Source organism: Microchirus variegatus (genome assembly GCF_963457635.1).
Source record: "Microchirus variegatus genome assembly, chromosome: 5".
NCBI lineage: Eukaryota > Metazoa > Chordata > Actinopteri > Pleuronectiformes > Soleidae > Microchirus > Microchirus variegatus.
Genome location: NC_139806.1, coordinates 9,553,501 through 9,581,478, shown reverse-complemented (window position 1 = coordinate 9,581,478; position 27,978 = coordinate 9,553,501). Strand labels below are relative to the sequence as shown.

General features: G+C 41.6%; 1 protein-coding gene across 1 annotated transcript; it reads right to left on the bottom strand.

Annotated features, from left to right (window-relative positions):
• On the bottom strand, window positions 1–27,198 carry LOC310926759 (vasoactive intestinal polypeptide receptor-like; the record flags this gene model as incomplete). The annotated part of the gene is made up of 13 exons (XM_083888947.1): window positions 1–192; window positions 351–392; window positions 924–1,053; window positions 1,325–1,416; window positions 1,500–1,566; window positions 2,728–2,788; window positions 4,367–4,520; window positions 7,026–7,155; window positions 10,045–10,142; window positions 11,512–11,618; window positions 20,546–20,659; window positions 22,190–22,283; window positions 27,151–27,198. 13 exons carry the CDS (start codon window positions 27,196–27,198, stop codon window positions 1–3), a joined length of 1,329 nt encoding a protein of 442 aa, XP_083745073.1.
• Between the last annotated feature and the right edge of the window lie 780 nt (window positions 27,199–27,978).

Here is a 27,978-nt window from a genome sequence, read left to right as displayed (position 1 = left end):
TCAGATGGCAGAGAGATGCTCCTGACAGGCAGATGTGCGGCGCGTGGCGGGGCTACATTTGGTCATCATGGTGATCTGGGTGCTGAAGTTGTTGCCGTTGCTGCCTATGGAGGGCTGCTGGTACTTGGTGTCAGTGCCCAGGAACCTCTGCAGCATCCATCTGCGCCACTTACGCTTAATCTCCGACTGTACCTGCAGGAGAGAGCCGGGTGTAAACAAACAGGATGGAGACCGGGAGTTAAGAGGTGATGACAGCACCAGATGGGGAGGGAGGGGGGGGGGATGTGAAACGAGATCCAGCAAGGATGGCAAACATCTTCAATATGTGTTCTCTGTTTGGGTTTGCTCACCTCTCCGTTCAGAAAGCAGTACAGCACTGCGACGACGAAACCCTGTGGAAGAGAGGAGCAGAGATAAAAGAGCTGTCGTTGAGAAGGATTAGCGGTGCGATTGCACAGCTGGGAAAACACTCCACATGTTTGAGTTTGAATAATGATGGTGAGATTACGACCGACTGACTCAGCCTCAGACAGGAGCTTCATCATCTCAATCTCTGGGAAACGTTCCCAGGAGATATCATTCTGAGCTGCGATGGTTATAAATTCAGAATTCTCTCCATTGCTAGCTTTCATTATTTTCACTAAGTTTTTAGTGTTTTGTGACCGGTTCAACGCGCATTACTCAACTATGAAAAATGAAACTCCTCAGCAGCACAAAACACATATTTGCCTAATCAGATGACCTGACGAAGAAATTTCCATTTTATTTTCGAGCTGCTGCCCACTAGTGTCACTTGTTTGGACTTCGACACACGATGGACTGTTTGTGAAAGTCAAAAGAAGGATTTCATGCATCAAATCACACATTGTCTATATTTCGACATTTGTTGCGTGCTAACAGGCGGACAAAAAGTCATACATTACCTGAAACGACCCCAGGATGAGATCAAACACCATCCTGATTTGAGGGCGGATGTGATCCGGAATGAAGGCGAAAATGATGTAGTTGATGCCGAAGAGAGGAATCAGCAACAGTGTGGACTTAGCCAGTCTCCTAAAATTAAGACAAAATGAGTGGGTGAGGAGAAGACTCAGGTTCACCCCTCTTAACCCCTCATTCACTCACTGTCTACCACTTTATCCTCCACATAAGGGTCGCGGAGTCAATCCCAGCTGAGGTCAAAATGACATCACAGGGTCGACGTACATCGTTCATTAACTATATGTGAACTCCACACAGAACAGTGCAAGCCACTAATCCACTTACTCCTCCCCTAATTATGACAATAGCATTATACATGCAGTTTTATACAGTGATAACATACGAGTACTGATTGGATTCCTTTCTTCCGATGTCGGGACAATTCATCTTCTGCCTCAAGATCCGGATGATGAAAATGAAGAGGAAAAAGTTCACCTGCCCAGAGAGGAACAGTGTGGTCAGTGTGACTGCAATACAAACACACACACACACAGATGTGAAATGATGCCATTACTCACAAGTATAGTGACTAAAATTGGGGTTTTGATGATCCACCATGGACTGTCATCGATCGTCTCCCAGCATCTGTCAGAAGAAGAAAGAAAAGAAAACTGTAGTTACCGCACAGGGGTTCTTACACCATAGACTTCCATTCAAACTGAGTTTGTTTTTAAGCGACCAGGAAGGTGCCCCCTGGTGGGTATTCATTATATTATTATTTATTTCCAGGTTTACCTCATCTGGCAAACAAGAAGACAAGAAGAAGTTTTTTTAAATACAGTGTGTGGTTCAGACTTGCAGGCTTTGTCCAGACTGGCGTGTCCAGACATAACCAACCGATCTGCATGGGTGACTTTATGAATGATCTTGCTAGTGGCGGTGCTAAAAACCTCAGTGACGGAGACCATGACGACGTGTTTCAATGTCGTCATGGTCCAGGGTTTGTGAGGCATTTCGGGCAATTCGGTCATCAGTTTGTGCCGTGATGGAGGGAGGGAAACGGAGCCAATGAAAACTCATTCTTCGTCAGGTACAACCTCACGCATTTTTAAAATGGAGCGTATTCTCTAGTTGGACGGAGCTGGATCCTCTCTTTCTTGTATCACCACAACCAAGTCCTCAACCTCACTATCCTGAAGCATGCGTCCTTCCCTTAGATGCAGGATGAGTCTAATCTTATGGACATTGCACCCAGTTCTCATTGATCATCCAGAAGGTCACCACCTCCATGGATACAAGCTACACCAGTCTCATCTGTGTTTGAGTGTTTTGATCACACAAATTCAGAGAAAATGCCCAAGCGCTGTTGTATAAAAACCTACAGTATATGCATCAGGCCTGGATGCAGCTTAACTGTATCCATGGAGCCTGTGCCGCTCCAGTCCATTAACATGTAACGATGCTACGTCTAGATAGAGACTCATTCTTCTTTTGAGATGAACCCCCACCATATCATTCACTCAATAACAGCACAAGAGATCATTGATGCATCTGTTATCTCTTCAAACTGGAATTTCATCTGGCTTCAATAAAGGCGGTTATCCACGACAGAATATCAGGACCACGCATGAAGAAACACTTTAAATCTCGACATGTAGACTTTAACCCTCTTATGACCATCATGATAATCAGGCCGTGAGAGAATTCTTCTGCTCCTTTTTTCCAAGATAACTTTCACTTTCACTGCAAGAGTTTGTGGCGGTGAACCCTCAACAAGATTAAAGACCAGATGAATGTTTAACTTACCCTGGATCGTTCAGATAAGCCTTGGTGATCACCCACGCCGAGATAAAGATAGTTGGAGCTCCTATAAACAGGACAAGATAATGTGTACATTAGTTCAACTTGGCCTCGCGTTGGCAAAATAAGCTTGAGCTTCAGCCTTTTTTTGCAGAATCCTGACATTTCATTTATGAGTCAACACAAAGAAATATTATACAATGTCATGTGGAGCAAGCGCCTTAAACTCAAATGACCTGGGAGGTGGGAAATTAGCTTAAAATCATATCATAATATTCTACCACAATAATGAAATAACAATACTCGTGACGACATTTACCTGAATTTCAAAGTAAAAGCGTCTGTTCACAATAACAAAAAACATATTTATGAAGCAATTTGAAATAAAAAAATTATTAAATAACATATGGACAACTGCAATAAAAACACTAAACATGCTCTCATGTATGTATATATATATATATATACACACACACATATATATACATACATATACACACATATACATACAGTATATATATATATATATACATAAATATATATTTACTTATATACATACAAATATACACATACATACGTATATATACATACGTATATATACACATATGTATATAAATAAACACTAACATATATATTACTTTAAATACATTTTAAAGTGTGAACAATCATATTTAGTATCACGACTTGTTTGTGTTGTTTTTATACTTTCTACAGTATTTTATAACTATTATTATTATTATTATTGTTTGTTCTTGGGTCTATTAGGTCTTACACTTTTATATTTTATTTGTTCATCATTTTAAACTCACTAGACTCACTGATATATTAGCTTTGTGACAATATTGGCTCATCCAGATGCTCTGCAGTAAAGCCACAGGCCTGTTTCCATTTCCCCGCTGTCAGACACAGCATTTCAGGCCTAATTTTAGTTAGTTTATAGCCATGATGGGAATAAAGAACGTCAGAAAAATGGGGGGAAAAAAGGTTGACAAGTGTACATTTCAAACGCCAAGAACTGTAGAACTTTAGGACAAGAGGTCAAATGATGAATTTGAAAGATAAAAGCGCCGACGCGGAGGAGGAGGCATTTAAGAGTTCAGCCAATTCTTGTGTACAAATACATGCAAGAGTTTGTGGCGGTGAACCCTAACAGACGGGATGAAAGCCAGAAGCACTGAGTCGTATCGAGTGGTCAAAGAGCAGTGAAAATTAAGAAGAGCATTCTTGCTGTCCATTCAGAAATGTACTAAAAGTGTATCTGATCTTCCTTTAATCACACTTTGTGTCATAGCCAATTTTAAAGGAATTATTTTAATTCGTTTTTTACAACAAGAACAACAAGGGCAGAGTGGCAGTGGCCTGCTGTTCCTAATCTAAAACTGACTTATTCATATGCAGATGGAGACGCCGCTGTATGTATAAAATCGTACTCATACATATATTTACATATGAGCGTGCATGTTGTGGCTGCTGCAGCTGATGCTAAACAGACGTTCAAGTTGTCACGATGATTGCACCGGATGATTTCTGGCTGCCTCTTCAGAAAAAATTTCGATGTCCTTGAAAAACAGACTCGTGTGAGATACATGTTGTTGTTGTTGTTGTTGTTGTTGGATCGACATATGGCACAGTCGCAGGCACATACCCCACCCGATCAGGATGTACCACCAGAAGTACTTCCTCTCGGAGAAGAAGGAGACGGCCAGCAGAGCGTGGAGATACAGGCCCTCCACCAGCAGCCAGAAGTAACTCGCCATGATGCCGTACTGGAAGAAGACCACCACTGCCTTACAGCCGACCTGCGAGACACAGCATGCAACGGCATTATGACGAAAGGGATCAAAAGAAGGTAAACGTAGCTGCTGTGTACGTACGAGGCAACTGGAGACAATCGTGAGAGTCATCGTCACGGTTACAGTACAGAAAATTCGGTAACACTTTAGATTAGGGAACACATATTCACCATAGGTGTTTACTAACATGCGTATAAGTAGCATTCTAGCCCTTTATACGTAATATTAAGCACGTATTAACACAGCATTGTCGTACATTATTTTCCTTCTGGATTTTACATATTAAAAACAGTGTAATTTCTGCAGTCCAGATAGGCACGTTAGCTCCCTCACATGTATATACTGTACTGAACATGCTATTGGTTTTAATGGGATTTCTAGGATTTTGTTTAATGATGGACTTTACATTCTTAGAAATGTTTTCTTTTGGTTTTCCTGTTTCACTCCATCTCTCCCTCTCTCTTCCCAAAACTGTTCCCACGTAATTTATTGCCTTGTCTATTTATTTTTCTTCCAACCAGAGTTTAGAATCAGTTGTAAATTACAGTTGAGAGAGAGTTAGCAGCTGCGTTTTGACCAAAACAATGTGTGTACCCTGAAGAGGCAACATCTAAATTAAGCCATTAGCGAGTGGCACTTGGAGACAGTAAAAAGCGCCTGATTTACAGCCTGTTAATCATTCAGCTGGAGCCAAATCTGAGGAAACACAACTGACACTCGAGTACAATTAATCGAAATTGCAATATGGCCTCGTGCAATTATCGATTTCTTAAAGCCGAAATGTGTCAAATTACCATTTTAGATTAAATACGGTCCTGTTCTATACACATCATATGCTACAGAGTCAAGAAAACATCATGGTTTCTCACAGATCTGCTCAAATGTCACACAGAAATCATTTAGTAACACTTTATAATAAGTACACACTGTTAGCATTAGTTAAGCATGAATAAATGTTGAATTCATCATTTATAACGCATGAATACTCATTAGTATGTAGTTTATAAACACATAAATGTTCTACTCTACTGAAGTGTTGGCATGTACTGAGCGACTGCTGGACACAGAGAGGTGAGAGAGCAGTCCCTTGTTTGTTGGAGGTGGATGCTGATTGGCTGCTTGAGTACAGCAGCTGTATTTAGACACTGTTCCTCAGTTGATGGCCTGAGTAAAACATTTATAATTGTGTTTATAAACTACAAACTAATGAGTATTCATGCGTTATAAATGATAAATTCAATATTTATTCATGGTTAGTGTAATGGTAAATTCAATCTCTTTGTCTCAGAGCTACAACTGCCCAACACCCCTTTCCTAACACAAGATATCAGCTCCTTTTATGTATTCAAATTGATTTCGAGACTCTAAACTTGCACCTAACTACAACATCTGCAGGATACCTCTGTGGGAGTCGGCCCCCGATACCGGCTGTAGAAAAAGGGGTGTGAAAGCACGGCCAGAAGGGGCAGACCCTTCCTAACCCTTCCCTGACAAAGAGATCTGAAATGGATGTTCCCCAGATATAAAAGTTCAGGTCTCTCTATACTATTAGAAATAAGGGTTCCAAAAGGGTCCTTCTAGAAGGGCTGAGGTTCTACCTTTCTTTGGGAAAGGGTTCTTGGTGACACTAATGGTTCCAGTAACAACCATTTTGATCCAGAGAACCCTTGAAAACCCCTTTCCCTGAATAAAGGCTTTTAAAAGGTTCTTGATGGAACCCTCCAAAAGGGTTATAAAAAGGTTCTACCTGGAGCCAAATATGGTTCTCCTATGAGGACAAGCTGAAGAACCTTATAATGTTCTACTTAGCACTTTTATTTCTAAGAGTGTATGCTCTAAGTCTTTTCTTCAGCTACGAAAACACTCGTTTGCAGATTGACCTTAACTTTGCTAAGCAAAATAAAACCTTGTCGGCCGGCAGAAGTCTCTATTTCAATCTTCACCAGCAGCAGCAGCAGAGAATTTGTACTTATTATAAAGGGTTACCAATCATTTTAAATATGTTATTCAAATGAAAACATTACCATTCCCTCTCGTGTCGTAATTGTAATTTCAGTATTGATATAAAATAATGTGTGATAAATAAAAACATTTTTTAAAACAAAAACAAAAAAGCGCCACATCGTGTTGTCCGGAGAAAGCAATTAAAAGTTGCTGTCGAAACCGTGAATGTGATTTATTATTGACAAAGCTGTCTGTAGTTGAGTTTATGTTCGGCAAACAGGAACTGTGACAACATCCTGCTGGACAGGTGAATGGTGGGGGGGGGACATCATTTGAGGAGTGGAAGGCACTCGGCAAACACGGCTACACCCAGAGTTACAGGAGCACTCACAGGTTAAGTAAACTCTGAGACAAAAGCTTTAAAGTGTGCGCAAGTAATTTAAGAGATGCTCCGTCGTCAAAGCACGAGTATAACACTCAGATAAATCAATAAAACCGTACGGCTTCACTAATAAAATTGACATGTTGGCGAGTGAAACGAGTGACGGTGAGGTGCAGCGCACTCACAGATGACTGACAGTTCTCCGTCTCGCCGACGTCATACAGAACCACGTCCTTGATGAAGACAGCCACAGCTTTCAGGATGAAGGACACGAAGAGATGCATGTGGATGTAGTTTCTGGTGCAGTGCAGCTTCCTGTAACAACATAAATGATGCACATTAATCTCCTAATATGATGAACAGCTTACTGTTTTACGTTGTTTAAATGACCTTTTCCTGCAAATCATCTGCTGCACGGTGCGTTTGTGGCACCGGAGCACGAAGCAGGCAGAATAAATATGAAGAAAATATTCAAAAGAAAGCACACGGGTTTAATTTAGTGGAGCAAACCTTCACAGACTGAATATGTGCTTGAGCTGAAGAGAATCATCAGCACTTACTGTACGTAACCTTTACCTGTAAATGTGCTCCTTCTGTGCCGTGCTGTTTACGCTAGCTATCTGTATCAGTTTCGGGCTTTATATGGAAGCAACGTTTGAGCGAAACATACATTTATCAGGCCAAAAAAAAGTGAAAAAATTCTTGGCATTCAGCGCAGAAGTAAACAAGAAGAAACCCGGTGTTTTTGTACAAATGCCTTCCCTGTGAGCTTATGACTGGGGGGGTGAATCGTGTAAAATCATCCCAGAAGGACGGGCGCGCTATGACACAACAGCCAGCTGCTGGAACGCAAATGTCCACAGCTGAACATAAACTGTTCACATCCTGTGTCTCCGAGTCCAAACCGCTGCCGTTTCATAAACGCCGAGAAGTAAACGCGATCCCCTTGTTGTTTAGCCCGCAACACACAAACAGTCCACATTCAACTGCACAACTGAGGGTCATCTATTAGAATTAGACTCTGAAAGAACCAACATACGCATTTGTGTACAGGACGCCGATAAGGACACCAGTACTTTTCCCTCCAGAGCTGGTTTAGTGTCATAATAAACACTCCTGCATGAAAACATGATAGGCACCAGCTCCTTTGTGCTGTAAATGCAGTCCTGTGGAATGACAGCAGACCAATATGAACACACACACACACACAGTCTCATCCTTCTTCTACTTTTCCCTTACTTTAAAATGGCAGTGCACGACTATTTAACATAAACAAATATCTGCGCTGTAGTGGTTAGCAGCGGCAGGGAAATTCATTTCAGGCTAGAAACAGAACTAGAACAAGGAAATGTGATGATTATGTAAAACGAATCACGCCCCCAAAATTTAATCACATGTTCCTGGTCTCATTGCGGACATTTCCTGAAAATTTAATCGAAATACTTTTCAAGTTATGTTATGAGGTCAATAACCTATCGACCATATATCTGTCTACAGGCTTCTCTCGCAAAATCCACACAGGACTGTAGCAGAAAAGGTTCCGCTGTCTTTTATATTTCTGTGTCAGACAGTTCCTCCAATCACGCAGAAGCTTATTATATAAGCGTGGAAGTTCCAAAAGAATTGACTTTGAATTGACTGCATGTTCTCCTCATGTATTTCATGGGTTTCTCTGGGTTCTGTTCCTCTCACACAGTCAAAAAACACGCAGAGGTTAATTGGAAACTCTAAAGTGTGAATGTGACGTCAGCCGAGATTGGCACCAGCGGACGTGTGACCCTCAGGTAACTGAAAACGGGTGTAGTGCAAATGCAAGCACATCACAGCGCAGGACAGTTGGTGACGGTCTTTATTTGAACCACAGCAAAGGACATCAGCAAACAGCAGGCACGGCAGGTCGATGCGGAGAGTTGAACCAAACGGGAAGCTCACCGGACAGAAACCAGAGACACTGAGGCAGAGAAACGTGGTCAGGGACAGAAGACTGAGGTGAGATCCAGGGTTAAGGTAAAGGCAGGCAGGGTCTGCAATGGAAAGTCGGTGCGGCGACAAACGCTGGAGCGTCTCGCATGAGGGCTAAGAACAATCTGGCGAAAGGAGTGCGCGAGTGAGGAGCTGGAGTATATATAAGGAGGGCTGATGGAGGGCAGGAGATGAGGAGCAGCTGTGTCGTGTTGGTCTGATGAGGAGGTGTGTCTTGGCAGGTTAGAGTCAGGGTAGAGCCAGGTGAGTGGAAAACTGTGACAGGGAACCAATGGACGGATGGAAAAATCTGTTGTGTTCAAAAGTAATCGTGCTTCTCAGCGTCGCCGTGTTTAGATCTCACATCACAGCCCGGTGAAATTCCTCTCGCTGCGCACAGGAAGTGATCCTTTCGAGTCAAGACAGCAGCAGCAACACTGTGCTCATAAAGCGAGACGTATGTAGAGCTGAAACAATCAATCGATTATTGATCGATTACCAAATTAATCGTCAACTATTTTGATAATCGGTTTGAAGCTTTTTTTTCCATGATTAAAACAAGATTTCCGATTGTTTTAGCTTCTTAAATGTGAATATTTTCTGGTTTCTTTGCTCCACATAACAAAGAAATGATTAAAACTGAATCATTTTGGTTTGCGGACAAAAACAATACATTGGAGAACATCGTCATTTCCAGGTTTGACAAACACTGATCAAAGTTTTTTAGCATTTTCTGACATAAACGACATACCAAACGATTCATTGATTATTTGTAAAAATAATTGACAGATTAATTGATCATGAAAATAAGCTCTAGACGTGTGCAAAGGGGTCAGAGTCACGAGTACATTCATTCAAAAACCTGCTCAAAGCAACGTTTCCAGGAGCAGAAATCAACAAATCACCAAAAATTGCACACGTCACTCATGCACACACTTCAACACTGCAACCCCCTGGACAATGTTGATCATCACCTTGTTGAGAAAGCGCTGTGAACAGTAGCCGTCTGTTTAAGTGCTCCGACTTTTATGGCTGTTTGCAGGCGACCACTTTGTTTAGAAAATGTTGCGTCAAATTTCGTCCATCGCTCAGTGAAAAACACTGTAAAACCGCCGTAAAAGGCAGGAAGTGCTACGTTTCATGAGAGCTCGGCGCGGGTTTTATTGTTCTAAATGATGGAAAAAGGTGTTTGATTGCCTTCACACCTGGGACATTAAGCACACGTGTGATAGATTTTCTTACCGAAAGAAGCACAGTATGACGATGGCGATGGTGAGGGAAATAAGCGACACGGTGTGACCGATGGTGTAGCCCACTTTGATAGCATAGAAGAACTCTCCCTGCAAAAACACATTAACATTTACTGGAAACATCTGGACTGACTCTGACATTTAACAAAGAGTATACTGTAAAAAAAATGATACCGCCATTAAGTATTATGTGACATCATTTGTTAAACAACACTTATCGTGACACGTTTTGGACACAATTTGACACAAGTGATTAGGTTTCAAAAGCTAAATTTAGAGTTATCTAGAGAGTGTTGCATTGTTCTTGTCCAAAGATGATTCAATGTGATGTCAAGGCAACTGGAAAACTTTCAAATAGTAGATTTGTAAAATAGATTTATTAAAAAAAACGATGACAAACCATGACTTAAAATGGTCATTGTTGAACTGTACATGTTGAAACAAGTTGAGTTTGCTCACGTAGACAGGTAAATGTCATGATTATCCTGACACAAATAATTGCAATTCACTATTAATAATTGTCAAAATATGCTTTTGCATCACAGATAGGATGCATATTGATCAAGTCATCCTGTCAAAGTGAAAAACAGGAATCTATACACTACCGTTCAAAAGTTTGGGGTCACCTATACAATTTTTTTGTGTTTTCCATTAAAAGTCACACTTTTATTCATCAAATGAGTTGCAAAATGAATAGAAAACATAGTCAAGACATTGACAAGATTAGAAATAATGATTTTGCTTTCGTCAAAGAACCAGCAAAAGTGTTTTTAGTTGTGCTAACATCATTGCACAAGGGTTTTCAAGGGTTTTCTAATCATCCAATAGCCTTCTAATGTGATTAGCAAACACAATGTACCATTAGAACACTGGCGACTTACTGGAAATGGGCCTCTATACACCTATGTACATATTCCATTAAAAACCAGAAGTTTGCAGCTAGAATAGTCGTTTACCACATTAACAATGTATAGAGTGTATTTCTGATTCATTTAATGTTATATTCATTGAAAAACAAGTGTTTTTCCTTCAACAATGAGGACATTTCTAAGTGAGCCCATCCTTTTGAACGTTAGTGCTAATCATGAGTTCGAGAATCAGAATCAGAATCAGAATACTTTTATTATCCCGAAGGAAATTGTTGTGGGCCACTTTAAGTTAAATCACCAGGACTGTGCGTTGGTGAGCTGCTGACGGCTTTTATCCACTCACTAAACGTAAAATATTGACGATTTGTGAGGAGTGTTCTTTAATTGGACCACGCCGGGGCTGTGATTGTAGTCAGAGACGCCGTCAGCTGATTACAGCTGCAGCGTATCACCGCATGAACTCGCACATCTCGTCACAATCAACTCATGACGGGTGCTTTTAATCACAGCACAGTCAAATAATATATCACCACTCCATCGCTACTTCACGCTGGCAGCCACATGGGGCTGATGGGGGTTGCAATACCGACCGTATTATCATCCACGGTGCTGTTGGGATTGTATCCGCAGTCCATGATGTAGGAGTCCATGCTGATGGGGGTCCAGCCGTCCTCAGTGCAGGTCTTTGACAGGTTACCTAATGAGCAGGGGCGCAGAGGGAACAGTCAACCTTCACGTTTAGAACAGCACAAGGCACCGCTGCGGCGTGTTTCAATTAAAGTTAAGTCAAATCGCGGCACGTGTCTGTGTGTTTTACGTGAGCAGCGAAGCGAGACTTCCACTTCATTTACTCACAGTTAATTATGTCACCGTGTGTGTGTGTGTGTGAGTCTCGCTGGGATTCTGCCAAATACGAATAGGAAATGGAAGGAATGAATGAAGGGGATCAGTCGCCCCACCGGCTCAGAGGTGCCGGGAGTGCTCCCACGTGTAAGAGCCTCTGTCAGGACACACATATACACACTGGTTTCCACGACTTCGGAGGACATTGCATTGACTTACATTCATTTCCTGGAGAATAACTCTGAATTTAAGAATAATAACGACTGGCCTAATCCTAATTTAAGCCATAAATGTGCCAGAAAAATGACTTTGACTTTGAATATCTGGCAGTTATTTACAATTTACTGCATGTTAAAATAAAATGGGGGTATTAACCATTTAAAATGGAGAAAAACAAAAAATAGAAATATACTTTAGAGATAATTTTTTTTTTAATTTTGCACAGTATAAAACATATTTAAATTTTTTTGAGTCTTTGTCTCAATGTGCAGAAACAGGCCCAAAAGTGCAACTTTCTGGCTTCTGGAAACAGCGCAGTGAAAGTGAAATGACCATAATTAGCATAATAAGTAGGCTTTGACGTGCAACTTCTCAGCTTTCAGAAACCTTTGGATTTTTTTTTCCGAAAAAACACAAACTGTCGCGTAACTACGGTAATTGTCAGCGATGAAAGGGTGAAAACATGTCTTCACCTTCACATGGAAGACAAGTCGCCATAATGTGACTGTGTCCCCACAACATGAGCAATACCAGGTACACACACACACACATGCTCATGCAGCATCCAAACACTCATGGACATAATGTATTCCCTATCCCTTTACCCTAACCGCAACCATAACAACTAAATGCTTAATCCTAACCCTTAAAGGGGAAGTAAGTAGTTTATAGTGACATCTAGAGGAGAGGCTGAAATTTACAACAAAGACCTGCTGCTCTGCTCACCCCCTCCCTTCCCTGAGCGCTACGGTATCCCCTCAGCCGGTCAAATGTCGACCTCGTCGTCTTTCTCCGTGTCAGCAGATGAGGTTCGTGAGGCGAGGGAGAGGGCGAGCTACCGCGGCCGTAGCAGACGAAGCGGAGAGAGTGGAGGCGGGACTTCCGCTACAAGTAAAGAGACGCTTGATTTGTTCTCTCCCGTTTGTCCTTACAGGCTCCGGCAGAAACATGGTGTCTCGCTGCTAACAGTGGCTATGCGACCGCGGCCCGCGACCATGTTATTTAACATGACTTTTTGAAACACTACGAAAATGAAACAAAGAATATTATACAGCGACTAGACAATGCAGGAGCACATAATATGTATACAAAAGTGGATTTTGGGTAATATAAACCCATAAATACTACATATTGTCCCTTTAACTCAAAACTAGGTCTTAACCCCCAAAAAGCTGCTTAAAGTTGTCATAAAAAGACAAAAATGTCCTCACGCCCAATGTTTTTTTTGCCACGTGTTGAGATATAATGTATTGCAAATACACGATATACAGTATATTTAATTTTTATGGTGATTATTACAGTTATTCTTTCATTTTCCCAGAACTGTGTGAGACTGTATTTCTCTAGTTTAGACTGAAGACATACAGAAACAAAGCAGTCAATAAAAGTGAAATGATTTTGTCTCACTCTCTTCCATTAATTGGGGGGAAAAAAGTGAAATTATAGTATTTAAATATTTGAGTTACATGGGGAAATATTAAAAGTATATCAGTAAATGTAATGCAAAACAAGTGAGATGTATTGGATATAATCTTCCTGAAGTAAAGATTAATACAAATAACCAAACAAATAGTTTTTTGAATGTCATATCCTTCAAATGTTTCTAATCTTATTCATGTTTTTACATTTATAAATTTTTATAGATTCACAAAACTGCACACAGCGATTGTTCCTAATCATGTCAAAGCATCACCGTTCAAATGAACACACTCATCATTAATTAGACTGGAAAAACGTCCATGAAGCATATCTGATTTTTGTTTGTTGTCTCATTGTGTAACATTCATTCATCCCCGCTCTCTCTCCTGTGAATACAAGAGGACGTGCCCTGGCGACAAATTAATCCGAGTGATGAATACATCTGTGGAAATCTAAACGTAGGACATTCCGCGCATTTCCCAACCGTATCGCTCCGGCGGCCGCTATCAAATCGGGCCCGTGTTGGGAAATGACCAACGATCCAAAGTCTTAGAATGTGTTTGGCATTAAAACACGGTCAGCGCGGCGTATCGCAGAGAAGACTGTGAGGCTTAAGCCTCCTCAAAACAACACGACGAGACACAAAGGCCATGAAAAGCCCCTGCTGTTTCAGCCCATGCCACCGCTGGATTTGAGGGATTGCCAAAAGAATGCTTTCATCATCCCCCAAAAACATGACGGCGAGGACTTTTCCGCGTCGTGCACGACAAACGAAGGAGAGCTCAAACAAGTTAATCACCCACGTCGTCATCTGGATTTCCACGCTTTTATTTATACCTCGGCGTTTCTGCCAGTGCTACAAATGCTTTCTAATTATATCGCGGGGGGGGGAAGATTTATATTAGCTCCAGCTGAATATGACGACGTGGAGGTGAAACCAGTGACAGGCAGGTACTCTGTCACCCTGAGCCTGCAGAGAGACGGGCCGCCAGAGTGTTGTTTAAAGACGAATGACTGTATGTTTGTGTTAGAGCTGCAAGGAGTTCATGAAAATGGCAAACTCTATCTCAGTTAAATTTATGACTTGGCCCCTGAACGTGTAGTGGCGCCATGTTTCATAATGCTTGTGTGTGTGTGTGTGTGAGGTTTGTACAAGATGGATGGATTAAGACGAGTCAATAACTTCTTTCAAAACTGTCACAATTCACAAAGAGGGCAACTTCAGGAACAGAATATGACCGTCCATCCATCCATCCATCCTCTATACTGCTTATCCTTTAAAGGAGCCATATTATACCCTATTTCTCCAAGTTAACCTAGTTCCCTGGTGTCCTCATGAACCTGTCTGTGACATGCATTGGTCAAAATACCTTAAGGATGAAGCACCACAGCAGTTCAATCACTCTGCCAAAACAGCCCTGTTCAGAACGCTCGCTTTTGAGTGTCTGTCTCTTTAAATGCAAATGAGACACAGGAAACTACGCCAGCGTCACTGAGGCTCCGGCAGCTAACAGCAGGTAGCATTTGGAAAAGCCATCATTTGCCGACTCTAGCCGGCACATTGCCGTCATATATAAAATGTATCCACTGGCCACGTAAATCCTCTGAGGCTGGAAGTTTGTGTAGAACTCTGTGCTGCACTGTGGAGCCAAGAATAGAACACTTTGCCAACTTCCGCTCTTCCGGGTACTATCTCCCTCGCCTGCACTCTCGCGTTTTTTAGGGACAACAATTCCAGGAATGTAGCATTGTAACATAGCAATGAGTGCGGAAGTCAACATCGCATGTTTTATCTCCTGTACTTAGACTGAGGCGGACCACAACAACATGACTGAGTCATCTTTTTTCACACTTTGCCTACTCATAGGGCCTCCAGAGTCCCAAATATTAGTATTAAAATGATTAAAAAGTTGACTTTGAATAATATGTCTCCTTTAAAGGTCATGGTGGGAGTTTAATCCCAGTTGACATTGGGTGTCGATCATGGTACATCCTGGACAGGCCTTTCACACTGTCAGCATACAGAGACAAACAACCACCCACATCCACACCTATGGGTTGTTGGGATAAAAAAAATATAAGTGGGACCCGTTCAATTTCAACAAACAGCAGTGTAGTTTGTAAAAAAAAAAACATGTTACATATACATATAAACATATATGAAATAAGTATCTGTTACTATTTCTTCCATAGTCTGTTGGTCTGTTTGACTGAGTTGTGGTTAGTGTTCTCTGTTGCAGCTGCATCTTGGTTTCTTTGCTGCATTTTCCCCCTCATTCTTTCCTGAAAATCTGTATAATTCGCAACAGACCCAAACTTGTGTCTGACAGGTTGATTGACATCAGCCTGCAGGTCAGCGCTGACACCCGTCCTCCTTTTTTTTTACAGCCATTAAATCAGATGCATACATTTCCTTTTAGAAAAGCATCAGTCTGGAGCTCATTAACATGCGGGACGTCGTTTCATGAGTTTTGGCCGTTCTAACACTGCAAATTTCCTCATACGGGACGAATAAAGGAACATCTTATCTCATCTTATCTTATCTTGGCTGTATAAGCACCTCACTGCTGTCTCTGGTGTGCATCGTATTACATCATAAAGTCCTTCTGAAACCTTTAAAAAAAAGACATGAAAACGTGATGAAAAGTAGAGTGGTCCAGCCAGGCTTTTCCTCCTTGCTCTTATTAATCTCATGTGGATACATGGATTCTCTACAACAGTAATTTACAAAGCCCTGAATCCCAGACGGTCATCATCCCTTAATTAAGTCCTTGTTACATGACCTGAGAGCAGATCAGGTTCAACCAGCAGAGACCTGCACTGATTTGCTGATTTACTGCATAATTGATATTCTGTACATCCGTGCAGCACAGGTCACTGATTCTCTCACCCCCTCCCTCTCTTTTTCTGTCAAGGCCTCTTTGCCGGTCCCTGACCATTTGAGGCCGTGTTGATCCTGCGAAACTTTGACATGTCAACAAAATATACGTCTGCCTTCAAGCCCACAAATCTGCTCATTCTTCATGTCTCTTTTCCCAGGAGAGTTCTCCTCTGTCAGGTCACCATTTCTCCCATCTGGGTCAGATCACAGCTTCCCAGAAAACCTTTTTTACTCCGCACGGAGGCTTCACTTAGCGATGATAAATCTTTTGGTCTGAGTTCCTCTCATGCCCCGAATATGACGTGGAAAATACTGGTTAGATTACGAGGGGGGCGGAGGAAACTCCTCCATCATGTCTGCAGAGACACACGAGTTTGAACGTAAACGCAGTTGAACTCTGTTAACTTTACACTTGTCCAAAGTACAGTGTTGGCAGAGGGATATAGGCTCGGTTTATTTACACATGGGGCAATGTTAACTCACTGTTAAGAGCGTTTTTTTTTTTCAGTGTTTCCCAAGAGTTCTATACATTTTAAAGAACTATTGTGCCTTAAATCACAATATAAATCATGACAAAAGGTACATTTGTGCAAAATGTAGAAACTCATTTGGACCCATATCTGTAACACCTAATACAAATTATTAACTTCATTTTATGCACGTTATTTGAAACATATATGGATCAATCTTAACTTAAAGGAGACATATTATGCAAAATCAACTTTTTAATAATTTTAATACTTTGGGACTCGAGGCCCTATGAGTTGGCAGAGTGTGAAAAAAGATGACCCACTCATCCTCAGTCTAAGTACAGGAGATAAAACACGAGATGTTGACTTCCGCACTCGTCACAATGAGACATTCCTGGAATTGTTGTCTCGCGGAGCTCCGCTTTGTCCCGAAAAAAACGCGAGAGTGCAGGCGAGGGCGATGGTATCCGAAAGAGCGGAAGTCCGCAAAGTGTTGTATTCTTGGCTGCACAGTGCAGCACAGAGTTCTACACAAACTTCCAGCCTCGGAGGATTTACGTGTCCAGTGGATACATTTTATATATGACGGCAATGTGCCGGCTGGAGTCGGCAAATGACCCCTTTTCCAAATGCTAACTGCTGTTAGCTGCCGGAGCCTCAGTGACGCTGACGTAGTTTCCTGTGTCTCATTTGCATTTAAAGAGACAGCACTCAAAAGCGAGCATTCTGAACAGGGCTGTTTTGGCAGAGTGATTGAACTGTTGTGATGCTTCATCCTTAAGGTATTTTGACCAAATCATGTCACAGACATGTTCATTAGGACACCAGGGAACTAGGTTAACTTGGAGAAATAGGGTATATTCTGTCTCCTTTAAAGGCCATGACCCATCTGTGGGTCCCAACCCAGTCTTTGAGAATTGCTGTTCTCCACCAATGTTTTATATCTGTTGTCACTAAATAAAAGTATGTCGCTTCACAAACATTGTCTGTGTGCCACTTTGTGCTGGGTCAGAGAAGATCCGCATGTGCTGCCAACGACTGCATAATACATGGTTTATTTATCTGAAAACAATGCGAAAAAGCTTTGTAGTCGATGAGCGGAAATGTTTGATTCAACACGCAACACCGGTAGCAATTTGGCAGCAATTGTTCCGTCCGGCGTTGAACATCATTTATTTCCGTCTATTTAATCCGCGTAAAGCTTCTCGCAACGCCGCCTCTCAACTAAAACCAAAACAATGAAGTGAAAGACTCTAAAAGGAGGTCAGAGCTGTTGACTGTTTCTGGGTTTGTTTATGAGAAATACTCAATTATTTTTCTTCAAACGTGGTAAGAGGGTAGGGAAGAATGCCCAAAGGAAGAACATAATATAACATGTGAAGAAGAATAGAAGAAGGGATGGGTACAGGAATTTCTTCTCGCTTACTTTTCAAAAAAATTACACTACCGTTCAAAAGTTTGGGCTCACTTAGAAATGTCCTTATTTTTGAAGGAAAATCTATTTTTTTTTAATGAATATAACATTAAATGAATCAGAAATACACTCTGTACATTGTTAATGTGGTAAACGACTATTCTAGCTGCCTGGTTTTTAATGGAATATGTACATAGGTGTATAGAGGCCCAGTGTCATAATGGTACATTGTGTTTGAAAGCAAAGTTTGAAGGGCAAAATTATTATTTTGAATAAAAATCATTATTTCTAATCTTGTCGATGTCTTGACTATGTTTTCTATTCATTTTGCAACTCTTTTGATGAATAAAAGTGTGAATTTTAATGGAAAACACCAATAAATTGTATAGGTGACCCCAAACTTTTCGAACAGTTGTGTAAAGAAATAGCTGTAAAGGGACATCTTATCAGGTTGTGATGCTATGTTTGGATCAAATGACCAGAGTGTAAGATTTAGTGGCATCTCGGCGAGACGTTGCACGCTGCAAGCAAATGAAAGAATGAAAGAAATGATGGCCTTCAGAGTGAAAACTGTCTCTCTATTCTGCACTCCTGAACAAACATGGCGGTATAAACTGGGGCTCTTTATCGAGGAGGACTTGCTCCCTACTTATTACAATAGTGACAAAATCACAAAAGCAATTCTAAACGCATTGAAACATAATCATATGCATTTCATGCTGCCCTTTCGTCCCCCAACCCCCCCCCCCCCCCCCGCACACACACACTCTCATTCTTCTTTCCTTAAAAAACATGTTTTTCAATTAAAGTTGCTCTAAAGAAGCAGTTGTTGCGCGAACATTTCTCAAGGCTCCGGGATGAAAACGAGGCCTCTCTGCCAGATGAATACAAATTAACAACTCAATTACACGGCGGGGGATTCATTGTGATGTAATTAATAACAAAGTCTGCGGAGAAAATCACAGTCTGTACAAACGGCCGATGGATTCTCTCTCTGGAGAGAGCCGTTTCCCCTTAGCTGCACATAATGAGCACCACTTCCCCGTAACGCGTCGCAGATAAAAGACGAACAAATACAGCGCGTCTTTGATGAGACGTTTGACTCAAAACATTCTAAACATGCACAGGCGTGTGCGTGTTTCGCACAGCTTCCATTCATTTTTGTACAGCCTAAACAAACCAACCTTAACCATAACCAGTTAACCCTTAGAACACAGAACAATTAGGCTGCTTTTTTCCCATTACTATGTGAAAACATACATACAGAGGCTATAAGAATGAGCAATATAGAGTGTCTTATGTATTTTTTTTCCGGCACAACCTAGGCAATCAACTATACTATTTAAAATCGGATTGAAGATTGGTGATATTTAGAAATACGTCACAGTTCAAAGTTCACGTCTCGTTTTTAGGAACAAAAAGAAAAGGAAGAAATGGCCTATTTTGTGACAATTATGGACAAATTTATCATCACTTTGACTCAACAACACATAAGAAGACGAAAAAGGATGTGACCTATATAAACACACACACACACACGCCCAGGACGTCCATATAAGGAGTTGTGTAATATTCCCACAGGCAATTCATGCCACTTGAGTACTAACGGGTTAATGCCTAACCTTAATCTTAACATGAGCATAAATTAAATTGTGACCTGAAGGTTCTGCCTCATTGGGACCAGGTTTTGGTTTCCCTGACTACTGGTCCTGAGAAGGTCAGCCAAAATATACTGTAGTCTCTATCCTTAAACATAGCATTAAAAGCCTCAAAGTGAAGCCCAGGTAGTTGGATGGAAGTTAGCCACCAGGGGGCGACTGCCTGCTGTAGAAAGAACTTCTTTAAAATAAAGTCTATGGGGAAATTAACCTAATTCTCATTTTCCTGTGGCGTTAATGGTTCTAATCTCTAATGTCAGGGCTTCTTCAACAGATACTAATGTCCATCCATCTTCTCCCGCTTTATCCTCAACATGAGGGTCGCGGGAGGAGCTAGTCCATCACAGTGACACATAGAGACAAACAACCGTTCACTCTCGCAATCACACCTACAGTCAATTTAAAGTGTACAATTTACCTAATCCCCATATTGCATGTTTCTGGACTGTGGGAGGAAACTGGAGAACCCGGAGAAAACCCACGCACGCACGGGGGAGAACATGCAGAAAGGCCCTTGTTCTGACCGGGTTGCAAACCCACTGGTCTTCTTGCTGCAAAGGCAAGAGTGCTAACCACTTCACCAACCGTGCGGCCCCAGATCCTAATGACCGTTTTCTAAATGAGGTTCCCATTTAGTGGAGGATTTGTGACGTCTGTGAACTTCCATCCTAATGCCAGCCGTTACGATTCAAAAACACACACAGACAACTTAATTCTTACGTGGAAGGACATCTCCAGAGAAGTAGAAGAGGTACTTGGGGCAGGGGATGGTAACCACCTCTCCGATGATTGCATTGGGCCAGCAGGTGATCTTGTCCCAGGTCCCACAGCAGCCTGAAAGAGTGGATGAGTGAACGTGTTAATCACCATGAAAACAACAACAACAAAAACAACAACAACGAGCAGAGAAAAACGTGTTTGATGCCGTTGTAACATTCATACATTTCACCGACAAACAGCGGTGCTCAAGTTCCCATGGCAGCCGAAGAAACAGCAGCCGTCATAACAGCAGATGACCCAAGGTAACATGTGGCCAACATGACTAATAAAACAGCTCCCTGTCCCTCGTTACACACCCTTATTTGAATTCATCAGATCACCGTGACTTTTCCACAGCGTGTTTGGTCTCAGGACGCAGAATCAGGTCACAACACCTGCTCACAGGAAGAATCTGTTACACCAAACCGCGAGGGTTTACCCGCAGTTACATTGAAGGCAATCCATAACAATCAAAGATAATGAGAGTTTAATGGTTTTTAGCAGACGTGAAAGCAAAAGAAACAGCCTCTTGATATGTGTGGTGAGGATTTAGTTACACACACGGCTACGAGGTGATAAAGACAATTATCTCTCCATAAATTACAATTATCCACTGCGTGTTGTGATTGCGCTACACCACACGTAATAATGCGTCGTGTCATCAGCAGCCAAATCTTCACTGCTGCACACACACGCACTGCGCTAGTGTGCTTTTAGCGAGAAGGGAGGTTGAGAAATTGGCCTGAAAAGTCAACACGGTGACACGGTGACAAATGGCCAGCTTTAGGTGGAGAACACTGTTCACCCATGCAAAGAGCGGAGGTTAGAACCGCTTCTGTCGACTACACAGCTCGTCTTGACCACTTTCAACAGATTTCCAGATCATTTGTGAATTTAACACAAATCGCAGACATAATGCATTCCTGAGCCCAGGGATCAGCAAGTAAATGTGGTCAAGGGCCAATTTTGTTTTTGTAAGCAAGTAAATATTGAGCCAAAATATTGTATCTTCATCAGGCAAAGTGCCTTAAAATGTCTTCAGTCACAACCGTTTTGCTGGTTCTTTGACGAAAGGTCAAAATTATTATTATTTTGAATAAAAATCATTATTTCTAATCATGTCAATTTCTTGACTATATTTTCTATTCATTTTGCAACTCTTTTGATGAATAAAAGTGTGACTTTTAATGGAAAACACAGCCAAATTGTATAGGTGATCCCAAACTTTTGAACAGTAATGTATATTATTGTGCATCATTTCCCGTAATGCAAGTATTTATTTTACGGACATTTACTCCCCAAACCCTGGCTGTCACCATGACAACAGCAGTGTTGTTATTTGTATTGTTCAAACCAAACGTTTAGTTTAGGTTAATTCTAGCAACAGATTATATTTTAATACATTCATATATTTTTTTCAAAATAAAAGCTCTGACCTCAAGATAAGCAAATAATTTAAGATCCGATACTGAAAGCCTAACCCTAACCAGGTCTGAACCCTGAAATCCAGATGTCCTCACTTCTGATTGTTTAAGAAGATATTTGGTCCTCACAGAGATACCCACACAAGAACACACACACACAAACAAACACAAAACCACATACCTGTTGTTGTGTTTTCAATGCGAGCCTCGCACACGTCTCGCTCTCTGTCTATTTCCCTCATCATGTCACACATCTGATTTTGCATTGAAGCCACCTGTGAAGAGAGCATTCCACACACAGGCCGAGGTCACAAACATGATTTACCTACACAACATCGCACCTGCAGTGTCTCACATAATGAGCTGGACACACATCTATCATCTCCCTCTGCTTAGATGAGCTGACCCAGGTTACCATTAATCTTCACACACACACACACACACAAATCAATCTTGTGTTGGTCATATTCAACAGTCATATTCCTCTGATTTGCATATTTTGAAATTGTGGAGAATCCTCAGGCGTGAGGACGCCACCACGTGACACTTTATCATCAGAGAATACACAGAGCCTCTGCGGGAACAGAAGATTTATTGCTGTTACTTAGGTGGATGAGTCTCTCTTTTCCGTGGGCATTAATCAGACTGGTAGTATGTGGCTATTGTTAAACCACAAAATGAGTCCATGTGACTCCCTCCACAGAAGGTGACTCTCTCTCCCCTTTAGATTATGATTGATCTCGCTCCTTCGGCTACGCAGCATGTACTGTTACTTTATAACCCTAACATTGTGAGCAGGGGCGCACAGTGTATAGCAGGGATGCCAGGGTTACGGCCCGCGCTCTGGTGCCAATGCAATTTCTTTTTGATGTGTAGGCCTTCATGAATAATTTCAAATCGCCTACATATCCATTTGTTGAGTCAGTGTTTGGCCTTTTCAGTGAGAAAGTGTAATCCGGCCCCCTGAGGTCTCACTTGAAAACAAACTGGCGCCCTGTCCAATTTCACCCTGGCATCCCTGGTGTATAGGGACGATTTGGGCAATGCTCTACCAACTAGGAGGAGAAAGAGATGGTTTTTTCCTCAGCAATTCCAAAGATCCTTAGTACTAATATTCCTTTCAGTCGTAGGTAGTTATTATCAGTGTTCTTGACATATCTTCTGTCATTGTCCAATCAGAATCGTCAGATTCAAGTTACGTTTTATGGTTCGGCCTCTTCTGGGGCGATTTGATTGAAGTGGAGAATCGCTCGAAAATTCTCCCCTTGACTCTCATGTTAAAAACGTTTTTTTTTTTTTTTTTTCGAAAAACATAAAGCTCAGGGAGTGCCGATTTTGTCCACATACCCGTCGCTGGCTTCCCTTTTTAACGTATCCCAGTAAATTCCGCATCCTTTTCGGGGTTTTAACATCTTTTTTCTATATTTCTTTATTTTCTTTCTCCCAACTTTGCTTCTTCTCCTCGTTCACTTGCCGCTTGTTTACATTCGCGAAACCATCAACATGGCCGCCACGTCCCAGAATGCAACGCGGTGCCCTAGCCATATGCATTTTTAATGACGATTTATGTTCACGCATTAACGTGCTTGCGTCATATGTAAATTGAGCAAAGAGGGGAGTATCTTTAATTGGTGGCGCTGTTTTAACAATGCGGAGGATTGTGCTCGTTTAACCGGTCCCAGCACTTATACTGATAAGTACATGTAGTTTAAGTTTTACGAGTGCCATAGAGTTCACGCTTTCATACGTGTTAGATGTTTATAGCTCGTAGCAGCGGACAGCAGTCATTTGAGGCGACGTTCGTTAGCTTGTTTGCTGACATTGTTGATGTTTGTATTGATCTGCTCAGGGTTTAACTGCAGGTTAAACTTGACGCAAATCAGACAATCGAACTGTTTTGTGTAAGAGAGTATTGTAAGATGCCTTTAGCAACACATCTAAAGATGCAATCTGCACTTTCCTTGACACTTAATGAATAATTTGACTGCACTATCTTGTCATAATGTTTGTTGTATGTATCTGGTAAAGTTGTGAAAGCTCTTGATCCTTGGTCAGTTAATAAATACTTGACTTGATATGCTGCCCCTGTCGTTATGTGGTTGCTGGACACATCTTGTGTCTGCCGCCTGTTTAGCTATTTTACATCATACATTAGATTCATGTAAATAATATTTGTTTATCAAGTTGCCATCTAGTGGACACAAGGAGGACTGTCTTCAGGAGCCGCCACTGGCTGTCAGTGATACTAGGGACAAGTGTTGTGAATTAGCTTTAGCTAAAAACACTATGATGCATGCATCAGATGACTGTTCAAAATTTTCTATGTTTTTGTATCTGTCCCTATCTAAATAAACCTTAATAATAATAATAATAATAATGGATCAGTGCTGCCTTCAGCGGTGCAAGTTGGACGATAAAGGAGAAAACTTCCTAGGCTCCATCTTCATGATGATCATCATCATTATGTTCACCTCACCTTTATATGATTTGTATGGGTGAGTAGAAATTAAGTAAAAAGGATGCTGTTCTAATTCAGTGTGAATTCCAGTGTGCTTCTCACACTTGGAGACAAGGGATGGACAAAGGAAGCTGTTGCCATGGTGTCCTCTTTGGGTGGCTAATAAGCACTTTGTGACTTCTCCTGCAATTTACCTTTACCTTAGTCATGAAAAGATTTCACCAAGGCCAGAGAACGCATGAGTGTCACTGAAACATTAACAACAACAACACCACCACCACAGTCTGTTGGGAATTCACTGGGGCGAGAGAAACTGAGGAGATTAACGCATTAAGGCAGAGGATGAACCCAGAGAAAAGAGAGTGCCCATGTAAGAACAAAGGTTGTGGTGATGTTAGAGGAAGTCGTGGCGCGTCTTGAAAAGTGAGTTTTTACGCGGGTGTGGTGCGCACCGCATCCAAAACCCGGGTTGGAAAAGCAGCAGCATCAACTTCCTCTGGGCAATCTTACATAGATGTGTTTAAAGTGACAGTGAAGTCATGACATTAAAAAAAAAGTCTTTAAAGTGTTCAAATAAACATGTATTTACTCACGGGCTCCAGCAACATGAAGGACAGGAGGAGGGAAATTCCCTTTGGAACTTCGGACAACATATCCGTCAACGCAGCTGGGTCTTCACACAGAGAGACAGAGAGAGAATAAACGCCCTTCACAGATGATGGACACAACAAGGTAAAAGAAATCGAGTGGTAATCCTGCGCAGGTTCCCGTGGCTCCCCACACTGGCACCGTGCGTTCTTGCGCAGAGAAGTGGAGTGAATTGCTCCGCTCCTCAAACACCACCCTCCTCCTCCTCCTCCTCCTCTTCCTCCTTCCACTCTCACTCAGGCTTTACCTTGAACAACTATCAGAAAAACCAATGAAACATCATCCGTGCGCGTCAGAAGCTGAAGGCGTCAGCGCGCGTGAAGTCCAAGAGGAGGAAGCTGCGCAATAATAAAGGCACGACTGGGTCCTCTTTTTTTTTGACAGACGTATTATCATATGCATATTTCTTTTCCTTATCACATGTTATGACACAAAGCTCCAGAGTTGCTCCACGGATGAAGCCTTTGCATTAGCATATGATAAGCACTTTAAATACAATAAAGGGTTAACGATTAAACCACAGTATATATATAATATATACAGTATATATATACATACACACACACACACACACACATATATATATACATATGTATATATATAAATACATACACACACATATATATGTATATATATACATATATATACATACACACACATATATATATACACACACATTTCGTCTCTATCCCAGGATGTCAAATGTACGGCCTGCAGGCCAGAACCGGCCCACCACTGGGTCCAGTCTGGCCCCCAGGATGGATTTGTAAAAATGACTATACAAATATGCTATATTTTTCAGTTCCAGATACCTGTATATGGTTAACTTCAGCAAAATTAATTAATTCATTCATTAATTAATGAATGAATTAATTAATTATAAAAAATGTCAAACAAAGGGGAAAAAATGTTGTTGTTCATAGGTTATTTTGCCATTGTTTAAATGGTCCGGCCCACTTGAGGTCAAATTGTGCCGACTGTGGCCCCTGAACTAAAACCAGTTGGACGGCCCCTGGTCTAATCTGTGTGAGCGCATAAACACACAGAGAGAGAGAGAGAGAGAATTTAACATGACAGGAGAGTCTGAACGTCTTCTGACACGCAGTCTGTGTTCAAAAACACAGCAGCTGTATTCGCTCACTATGACTTAACGCGCACAGGACGCACAAAGACATTTTTGACATTCATGGGATTAGAAACATATACAGCACAGTAAAAAGACATTCAGGCGAACTGTCAAGCTGCATGCAGCAACAAATCTGGCTCACAGTTTGGTTTCCCAGATTTGAAGCCAGTCGTAACAGAAGCATCATCTCAAGCAGCTGCAGAAGGAGGAGGATAAAAGACAGGGGAAATTATCTAAAACAACAACAACAGTGCAAGTGAGGAACCACTTGTGTGTGTTTGTCTGTCGTCAGGTAGTTACTCTGTCATCACGCACCATGTGTGCCGACTGTGAAGACGAGGATGAGGATCATGTCGTTCACTTCTAACTTGATAACAATCCACATAGTGACTCTTTGTTCGCTGCCTTCTGCAGCGGCACCATGTGCTCACTCACTGTGGCTTATGAAAAGCCAGAATAATGTTTCCCTCTGGCGATAAGAAAAAAAAAAAAAGAATAAGTCAAAAGTGTGTTCATTTGAGTTCTGCTGAATAGATCGTCAGCAGCCAACTTCTTCCTTATTTTTCGTTTCTTGAAGACAATCGCACACATTTTTTCCGGCTCTCTAAGACCTTTATATGTCCACTAACAGCCATGACCACACACTGTGTGTGTGTGTTGTACAGGGAAAACATGCAAACTCCACACAGAAGAGTGAAATCAATCAAGTTTTGACTGTGACTCAGAGAAATCATAAGCTAAGTGGTGATTAAAGTGTCTGGGGCCTTTTCTGTCATTGCAAACGAGTATAGTCGTTCACCTCTGACCTTTGGCATCAACTGGATTTTCTGTTTATGGACCATTCCCTAAAAACCCGAGAGACGGTTTAGTGTGAGAGCATCAGATTTTAAAATGCTCATCAGAAAATCACCTTTTTCTCCCGTATTCTGAAGCTCGGTTTGAACTTCAGCGGAGTCATCTTGTCTAATTTGCATTGTGCCTGAGCAGATGATGGAGTCTGTCAGTTCCCTGGTGACAGAGCTGAGTGATCGGTTTCACAAGTAAACAATGAATTGTCCCAGAGTGACAGAAAGCAAATAAACTGTTGTCCACTATTGTCCGTGTTTACCGTGTTGCCGTCTCAGAGACACAGGAGACCATTGAGGTGGAGGAGCGCCGAGCATTTGTGACATTTCAGAAATCTCCTCGACGTATGGATCATTATGTTTCTCTCCGTCATCCACCTGGTGAGTGCATGAAGTGCAGGCTTACACGTGAAGTATGCCAGGCAACCAAATGGTGCAGAATCATCACACGTTAGCACATCAAACTGCACCTGTCAACGCAAAGAGGAGATGATTTAATATTCTACAGGACCCTCTTCATAATTAAATAATTAATTGTGATTTTTACCTTGTTTTTCGTACTTAACTTGTTCCACAGGTAACTTGACTCAAGTATTTTCACTTGAGAAAACTTCCACAGGACTCCAATGTTCAGACGTGGAGTTAAAAATGTGACAATGCTTCACTCACTTGGCGCCTATGCTAATCTGTGTATTGATTCCAATTCATCATTTGTGCTACCCGAGCAAGAACAACAACTTCAATCCAGTGACTTTCTTTTATTTCCCACTTTCCTCCTTTATTGGCTGATCCCTTTAGCGATGGTGCCGACCACAGAAAGTTTAATTTTGGTCACATCGCAGATCAGGTCGGCCACAGCCTACAGCATCAAAGCGACTCGGACTCAAGTCATT